Here is a 9021-nt window from a genome sequence, read left to right as displayed (position 1 = left end):
AATACTTTTCAGAAAGGTGTGTGAGAAATATCCAGATTTATTGAAATATGTTGAAAGTAGTGTGTGACGTAGCTCATTTATCCTCCTAAACTATTAGGACTCGAGAAAATAAGCTCTGAGTTTAGTGATGGTACCACGTGCATTAGAGTAGAGGAGTAGTGCATTTCATAAGCATTCATGTATATGTTGTATGATTCTATATAATATTGTAAGGATTGTGTAAATGTCGTGTATTGTGATTATGTTACCCTTGTTGTTATTATACCAGGTATTTTATAGAACGCATTCTCACCCCTCTGTTTTTGTTTTCCAATGTGAAACTATATGCAGAGTATTCTCAGGTCGAAATTGAGGATAGACGTTTGCAATGCCTTATGGAAGATGGTGTAAAAGACCATTTCATTACTTTTCCTTTATGCTTATGTTTTGTTGAACTATTAAGTCAGCTAATTGGTTTAATTGATAATAAGGATATGATATTATGACATCGGGGTTGGGTTTCCTATCTTGGAATATGTTCGTTGTTGTGTTTTGATCAAAGTGCTCATTTATGAGGAAGTTTTATGTTATTTATTTTAATGTGATGCCCTTTTGATTTTATAATTATTTATTCTGCAGTGTATGATACATTATAAAGAAAAAATTTATTGGGGTTTAGGGTGTCACGGAGTGGACAGTTCATTCAATAAAGGAAGCTAAAATTTGGTCGAATCATTTTTTGGATAGAATGCAAGAATTCACCAAGTTGAGTGATATTGAAAGAGAAACAAATAAACAAAAGTCATAGGTGCAACCAACCATACATATAGATTTAGACAATGACACGTACTTTTATTCGTAATAGTTTTTATTCAACAATGTATTTATGTGTTTAGACATGCTTTGTATGTAATATTATCTTAATATTAATGATGTCAAATATATTCATTTTCCAAAATATTTCTCTATTTTCTATTATAAAACATGCTCTGTTTCTGAAATTTGTTATGTGTGAATAGTGTCGGGTGAATCCAGAAATGCATTTTTTAATTCACCCCAAATGTATAAAAAGATGTGAGTAGGGTTTTTTTTGGAAATGCATTTTCGGATTCACCTTAATTTCAAAATTTTCACACAATGAAATAGAGTGTATTCAAAAGTACATCTCCAGCATATTTTATGTGACAGGGTCGAATTTCTAAGGTCCATATTGGCCTAAATCTAGTTTTAACAAAATCATATTACACAGTTTGAGCATTTATTGGTGTGTCGCACTTGTCTACTTCAACGGCGTAAATGTCTCGCTTGAATTTAATGTCACTGAGCACACCTTCTTGTAGATCTGAAATCCATACTAGAGAATCTCTTTGAATGCTCAAACAATCGAAAAATTATCAAACTCGAGAACCGTTCACCCTCGATTGATAACGAAGAAAACATTTAGTTCAGCAAGTTAGAGTTGAAGAAGGATAATGATTTAAGGGTTATGTGGAGTATATTTCACTGTTACAAAACAAAAGGTTTGATCGAGATGGATGTGAAAATTGCGTGATCCATCGAAGATATTTTGAAGATGGTGAAACGTCCTACTTAATGATGAAATGTATTGTTCGATTTATGTTAACGATTATCTATGTAATGTTTAATTTTTTATCTATATCATAATAATTATCGATGTTAATTTATCTCTGTTTTTATATCTGTTTCGATTCTGGATTTGTTTCAGCATCTATTTAGAATCCAAAAATACACTTTCGTAAGATATACAGAGATGCATTTTTAAATCCTATAGATAGTTTTGATTTTATTAAAGTGAAAAAGTAATTCTTAGAGTGCATTAATCAATGTCCTAAAATGATTCAAAAGAAATTACAAAAGGATTTGAGAGATGATATGCTCAATAAATTTATTCCTCGAGGTTCTATTTAGATTCTAGAGTGATAAATTGATATAATGGTTTAGATATATTTTGTATTATAAAAACTGTAATTTTAAATTATAAAAATACAAGTGTGTGACCATTTGAGACCTCAAATATATAAAATATCAAGAACCCTAAATGTGAGGTTTATAGTATTTAAAACAATTTTTCATGTCTATTACACTCCGTCATCAAAAATGTTGCAGTTATGGTTTTGTGCAACGTAATAACTTTGACAAGCACGGTTTCAAGAAAAATTCATGTGTACACATGTTAAAACAAAAAATCATGTATACAAAAATTCATTTAATACTTTTATCACACCAAAATTGTCGTGTGACAACATTTATATATAACAAATTTATGTAAATTTTCTAAAATCATACATACACTTGCTTCTATAATTCATGTATCGGTATATCTTCGATTTTAATTTCTTAGGACTCAATTCTGTGATTTCAACATTGATACAATAAAAACGTGCTTTTAATTCTTCAAGCAATCATGATAAATTTCCTTATCAACTTCACACTTGCACTACAATGGAGAATCCAAATACAGAAACTGAAAGGGTAAACTGAACTTTAGCAACATCAAGAGCATTTGTTACTCTGGTCTTTATAACAATTTTGACAAACTATTCTAAGTCATATAATTTACAACATAAGAAAATGGTTATTCCAAATTCAAAATGGAAAACTGGACTTGGAATGACCTTCACAACTACTAGAGTTTCTCTTATAGAGAGATATGTGTCGAGAACATAGAACAAAAATAAACTAACTACTGTGTCGTCTCCGTGGATGATTCCTCAATACCGCTGCCGTTAACCAACTGGATCAAAAAAATTGTCAGTAACATGCAGGTGATTAACATGATATTATGACAAGAGAAAGATGAAGATTAGGGAGGATGTTCAAGAATATTTTTGTTTACCAAGGATCCTAGTTGCTCAAATGCTCCCATCACTTTTGGATCTTCCTCATCTTCGTATCCAACTTGTACTATTCTAGGCCCATTTACAGACCAAAAGGCTCTTCGACCCGCCTCCTGTAAAAACATGTGCAACCAATTAATCAAGCAAGACTGAGTTTTAAATTTCCATTGCAAAAGTAAAGAAGGTAACCACTTCCCACACCCAAGGTTGTCAAACAAGAGAGTCTATGTACACACGTGAAGTCTCCATAGATTTGTAAAGTTGTCAAACAAGAGAGTCTACGTACACACAGTGACATGGTCTCCATAGACTTGTAAAGTTGTCACAGTTTATGTAATACAAATATAGTATTTACAGTATCCATCCAATTATATAAATATAATTTACTATGTGCATAGTAAATATACAACATTCTAACTTAGTAATAAAGTTATCTTGAAAAAACTTAGAAATAAAGCAAAAAGACAAATTTTAAGGGTCTGCTTGGGAGGGCATTTTGGAGGGGAGGGGAGGACTATTTTTTGTTTTTTAAAAATGGAGGAAATGTGATTGAACTATTATACGAGCATATTATTATGGTATTCTATTCTTTCAATTTTTTAAAATCTTAAATATACCTTAAAGTATAGACCTGGCCCTCTAAAACTCCCCTCCTAAAATGACCTTAAATATTCTGTAAACAACTGATAAACTATGATGCTCCAGACAAGAGACCTAATCAAAATACTCGAGTCATGAACATGGCATCCCAATTCATAATTCAAAACTGCCAAGGCAAATTCACAAATTACAAGATAGGTTCAGAACCCGGCGCACAAAAATAACACACCAGTCCAAAATCGATAGACAAAATGACAAACCATAAAGCACAAAATTACTGAAAAGTGAAGGACGGTGTAACTAGTTTCCCCGCATTGGAGCTGGATTCAGTGTGTAGGGCTAGTTTTGAGTTCATCAGATCTGGGCTTGTTCACCTCATTGGAGCATATTCAGCTCGGTCGAGCAAGTTTTGAGTTCATCTGACTGTTGGGTTAATTGCAAACTTGCAATAATAGGTTTGTTCTTGTTTTTTGGTTTGTGACTTTGTTTAATGCTTGGAGATATGGGCACCATAGTTCACCCTTTGCGTATGGGTTCACGTTGGGATGTTAAATGCACTTGTAGAGTCGGGTGCCACAGCTGAGGCTTATGCTTTGAGCACTTTGGAGCCTTGATGCATTTTGGGTTTTTTAATAAACATTGAACCACTGTCATTTTATTTAGACATGAGGGGGAAAATAACCATTCTGCTGTAGACTCATTTAATAGTCCTCGATATCTAATTCTAGGCAAGTCTGCACAAATCTACGTGAATGAGTCTACTCAAGTTTAGACAAATGCTTCTGCCCGCAAGTTAACTAAATTTTGATAATTGGAGTTATAAATTAGTGCAATTCTGATTTAACTCAGAGTATGGCTGGCAACTATACCAACAACCAAACAACCCATGAAGTAGGGGTTATAGAATGTTAAGTACATACACTACCAGATCTTCCAGCTAATATGCCAAAGGACAAAAATGTAAATATTGTATTAAGATACTGAAGGACTATTGTTTCAGTGTATGATGCCTCGGGTCACAGATTAGGGGAAAACATGTTGTCTTCAAAGCTCATGTGCAGTGAAGAAGACAAGAACAATTTGAGATGAAAAAAGGTGCAACATTTTTTAACTTACCTGCAATAAGATCAAGTATATGGCTTCCAATACTTGAGTGCGGATTTCCGGATCATTAACTGGTTCACGTTCGATCGAAAGTACACTCCCAAGTTCAAGTGGCATTTTCTTTCTGTCCTCCTCACTGTAGATCTGCATAAAAAGTTATCCATCAATGCAAGTGACATGTGACATGTGACATGAGAGATGAAACGGGAAATAAACTTCAGCCCCCTCAAGATTACATTCTGAAAGTATGCCACAAGATCAAGTGGCTCTAAGTTCTGAGGCCAATGACATAAATAACACTTAACCTTTTAAAAAACAAGACAAATCCAAATGGACATAGGAGACAATGTACAGATAGACATGAAGCAAACAACAGCCATAATTAAGTGGAAAGTGGTTCAAGTTAATTATCATCTTGAGCACTTAAATATCTTTTGGGTTGGGTTGAATAAAATTTATTCCTCAATATGCAGAAGATTAATGTTGAGGTCAGAAAAAGTAGAGCAAGTTACCTTGTTTCCAGCTACTGGAAGAAGTAATGCAGGCCATAGAAACTCTGATACCAAAAGCAAATTTTGTAGCTGATTCTCGGCTTCAAAACAACAGTTGCGAATAGTTCCTGAGACCTGATTGCATTACCATAACAATTTTTAGGAAAGGAAAGATCCAAGCTTTTAGAACTTAGTCCTTAGTAAGCTTAGCCCATACAATTTTTAGCATTCATCGAAAAGGAACAAATGTAACCTTGGCCCTTGGTAATAATAAGCAATAAAGGAATAACAACACAAAAATCAATGTTATTTTATGAGGAAACTGGTAATTAACATAAAGCCATAAAGCCATAACTCAGACAAATCCATTAAGTTAAGATTCATCAGGAACCAAACAAGACTCAAAACTCAAGACCATGTATTAGTTGCACATTATAAATTTATAGAATCAGTTTAAATAATCCTTTTAGAGGCCATAATGTTTGACTTAGCCAAGCACTAGACCATCAGCAAGGAAATTTGTAAACGCAATAAATCATCAGTGTACCACTTCTTTCAAAACTAGTTGAAAAATCAGATCAATTAAATATAGCACACTTCTAAAAACCCACAACAGAATTAAAAATAAACTAATCAAACATTTTCCAAGCCTAGGAAACTGAAAGCATTTACTTCGCAGTTATTTTGCACATACCCCTTTCTTTCTTAATGAACTGTTTGAATCAAACTGTCTAATTATCTGCTTCAAGAGACCTCGTTTTGGGTCGAGTAGAAGCTCCCTCCCTGCCCGCTGTTTTGTGATGTTAACAAGTATGGAGCCAACATGTTCAAAAGAATCATCTGGTAAAAAAACAATTCGCTGTATCAGCATGACAATTAGGGGACAATTATCAACAATGTCAACAGTACAAAATTAAAATGACATCTTTTCCAGTAATACTATTCACAAACTGTTAGAACACAAGTTATATGTTTCACTGCAACCATTCTTTTTGTATTTTAGACAAATTTGAATGTTAATCCTCTAGTAACAGGAGCCTCAGATGCTCGGCATAGAGTAAACTATTCATAATTCAATAACACGCCAAAAGAATTCAAAGTCTACAATCAACAGACAGGAGTCTATGAACCCGTGAAGTTTTTAAGAAATAAGGAAACAGCTCAATATTAAAATAAAATAAAAAATCAATATGTATAACTTTATCGATGCAAACAAAACAATTAGTTATATAAGGTCAGAAGGACATACCATTATTCTCGTGGGAGGTTCTACAAAATGATCTCACAAGCTTCATAACATATAATCCACGCACCTTCTCATCATCAGTCTGATAATCAGAAGAAAATGGTGAATTGATAGCGAGCAAGAGAAAAACTAAACTTTTTTCCAACACAACAAACAACGTCACGCCGTCAACATTCTTTAACTTTGTGAATTTCAATAGTTTTATTAACTTATTACTATACCTTCTTTTTATATTTAGCTCATCTAAAATGAGCAATTCATTGCAGAGGATAAAGCAAGTAATGTCAATTGTTGATAAACAAATCATGTATGTATTGAAATACAAACCATGAATTTGTCCATTCAATATTGAGATTATTCACTTCATATAATTATCACAACATCAACCATTGTTTTGCTAACTTCCAAAATATTATTCTTTTTTGTTTTTCCTAATTGAATTGAGGAACGGTCCAAATTACTTCCAGAATAAATAAACAAAAGCACACCTGAAGCAAGGAATCGGTACCAGCATCAAGTTGAGTGAGATTAACCAAAAGCATAACAAGCAAACGAGTAACATAACACTCCGGCTTATACAAAACATCCATCGCCGTTTCAACCATTCTCATTTGAACCATTTCCACCGCAAGATTTGAATTTTGCGAAAGATTCACAAGAGCTTCAGCAGCAGCCTCAGAAACCTCCTGAAACCACACACCCCCATCATCATCAACTCCAAAACAATAAATAATCTATACCTATATAAAAAAAAGTGATACCATATTTATGTGTAGCATTTTCTTCTTCTAATCTTTCCCTTTATTTAAACCATTTCATTTAAAACCTTATCCTTCTTAGACACCTTGCTCATAGTACTGTTCTTACTTTAGTATCAAGTCATTTTTTAAAATTTGTCTGCCAAGCAATGGAGCACACACCACTAAGAGTAGGTGTATTGCGGTGTCCGACGCTAGTATGACACTTGTACGACACGTGTTAGAAAAGTCTTACAAGTGTCGGGAAAGTCAAACAACTGTCGCCCCAAAAAAAAAAATTCTTTGTGTTCGACACTCTTTGAATTGGTGTCCGACACCCGAATGACACTCACACAACATGTATTGGACAATCCAGACAAGTGTTTCAAAAAAATTGTTCTTTGTTTACTTCAACACACCTTATACATTTTTTTAGACAAATCTCTTACACATCCAAAAGGGTTAAACATGTATTACAACAATGTTATCAATGCAGAATTAAAGACATCAATTTTGATTATAATTTTTTTAATTCTTTTATAGCATGTTTAGTTTGGCTTTTGGAAGAGCCAAAAGTAGAAGTGATTCTGAAGTAATTTTGAGGTGTTTGATTTTTCTAAATTAGAATTGATTCTGCCTTCAGAATTGATTCTAATTGAAGCTAGAATTTGTAGCTTCTGAGTTTAAACTAATTTTTACACTGAAATTTGTTGTTCAACTCACTTTGCTAATCTCAATTCTAGCAAACTCAATTATGTCAAAATCAATTTTATACGCTGTCAATCCAAACACACACTTAATAAGAGACGGATAAATGAATCTTAAATAATATCATACTATATGTAGTGGTGTAAGTGGTTTCAATGTCCTATGTCTCAGAATTTGGGTTAGGCTTAACTCATCCCTACAAAATCGGTTTATAAGGTGAGGAATGCCACAAATAAGGCGACTAGGGGTGGACCACAATTAAGGCGGAAAGTCCAACACTATGTTTTGACATAATCCGTCTTAGAGTGTTTGTGTATCAGTGTCAGTGTAGCAGTTTGTGCTTTATAGCTGCAGAGGCTACTGGTACCCAATAAAGCTTCAATGGATAAAAAATTCTTCAATTTATCGGAAAAAAAAGCATATAAACATGTGTACACGCTAGTAAAGTATAAACCCTAACGGCAGTGATATATGATTACCTTCGGTGCCGTTAAGAGACGGGACAGTGAGGGAATCAAGGTATTTGCTTGATTGGATAAGGAATGTAAGCCTTCATCGGAGCCGGTTAATCCGCGAACTATGTCAACGGCGGCTTTTGTAATCTGTAACGGGAAACGAAACGACAATAAGATATGTGTAAAGGGTGTGATTGTGAACTTCAGTGTGAAAAATTGAAGAGAAGTTTACCTGTGGAGATGGAGAAGATAGGAAGCTCACGAGTTCTTCGAGTTCCGTCGCCATGGTTCACTTCCTTCACTGCTTTTTTCGTCGGCTTTGTTTCGACTGTCGCCGCAACTAGTTTGGAAAAGACTTTGTTTGGGTTTATGTGTCACGGTTTTTCTTGTTGCTAATAAGATGGATGAAAACCGATGAAAAGATAATACTTTATAGGTGTGAAAAAATATGATTAATTAAAAAAATTAATATTTTTAAATTTAATTTTAAAATAATTAATATTTTAAATTATTTATCAAACTTTTTCAAACAAATAAATATTGGCAATTAAGAGAAATAGCCACTTAAGGTGGCGTATGCATGTATGTAATGCTACTATATGTGGCACATGCGCATACATGCATCCTATAGGAGTATGTGTGATATGTATTGGTTATTGTTTTGTTTAGGAATTTTATAAATATAGCATCGCATTTTCATCATTGTTCACACATCTTTTAACTATCTCTTTTAATTTTTTTTTCAAAATATTTTCATATATGTGTTCTTATATTCACAAGAGAAATATCGATTTAATTTATTCGACAGTAAAGTCTCTGATGAAGATCTGACTCTTGAACACA

At 33.4% G+C, this 9021-nt stretch overlaps 1 protein-coding gene across 1 annotated transcript; it reads right to left on the bottom strand.

The window, feature by feature from the left end:
* Positions 1–2465: 2465 nt before the first annotated feature.
* LOC127075259 (uncharacterized) lies at positions 2466–8584 on the bottom strand. Its single transcript, XM_051016746.1, has 9 exons — positions 8411–8584; positions 8203–8325; positions 6767–6964; positions 6282–6360; positions 5727–5872; positions 5054–5167; positions 4554–4685; positions 2837–2950; positions 2466–2734 (listed from the first exon to the last, which is right to left on the bottom strand). Exons 1-9 carry the CDS (start codon positions 8462–8464, stop codon positions 2684–2686), a joined length of 1011 nt encoding a protein of 336 aa, XP_050872703.1. The 5' UTR covers positions 8465–8584; the 3' UTR covers positions 2466–2683.
* Between the last annotated feature and the right edge of the window lie 437 nt (positions 8585–9021).

This window comes from Lathyrus oleraceus, chromosome 4, assembly GCF_024323335.1.
Source record: "Lathyrus oleraceus cultivar Zhongwan6 chromosome 4, CAAS_Psat_ZW6_1.0, whole genome shotgun sequence".
NCBI lineage: Eukaryota > Viridiplantae > Streptophyta > Magnoliopsida > Fabales > Fabaceae > Lathyrus > Lathyrus oleraceus.
Note: the sequence above shows the minus strand (reverse complement) of the source record. Positions and strands in the feature narration are given on the sequence as shown.

What these genes read in the sequence shown, in the direction of transcription:
- LOC127075259 (XM_051016746.1), bottom strand. Translation starts at nt 8,464, where the DNA reads ATGGCGACGGAACTCGAAGAACTCGTGAGCTTCCTATCTTCTCCATCT. An exon ending in TATCTTCTCCATCTCCACAG is followed by an intron (nt 8,326 to 8,410) that starts GTAAACTTCTCT and finishes TTCCCGTTACAG; the next exon opens with ATTACAAAAGCCGCCGTTGA. An exon ending in TTCCAGTAGCTGGAAACAAG is followed by an intron (nt 4,686 to 5,053) that starts GTAACTTGCTCT and finishes CTTTTTATGCAG; the next exon opens with ATCTACAGTGAGGAGGACAG.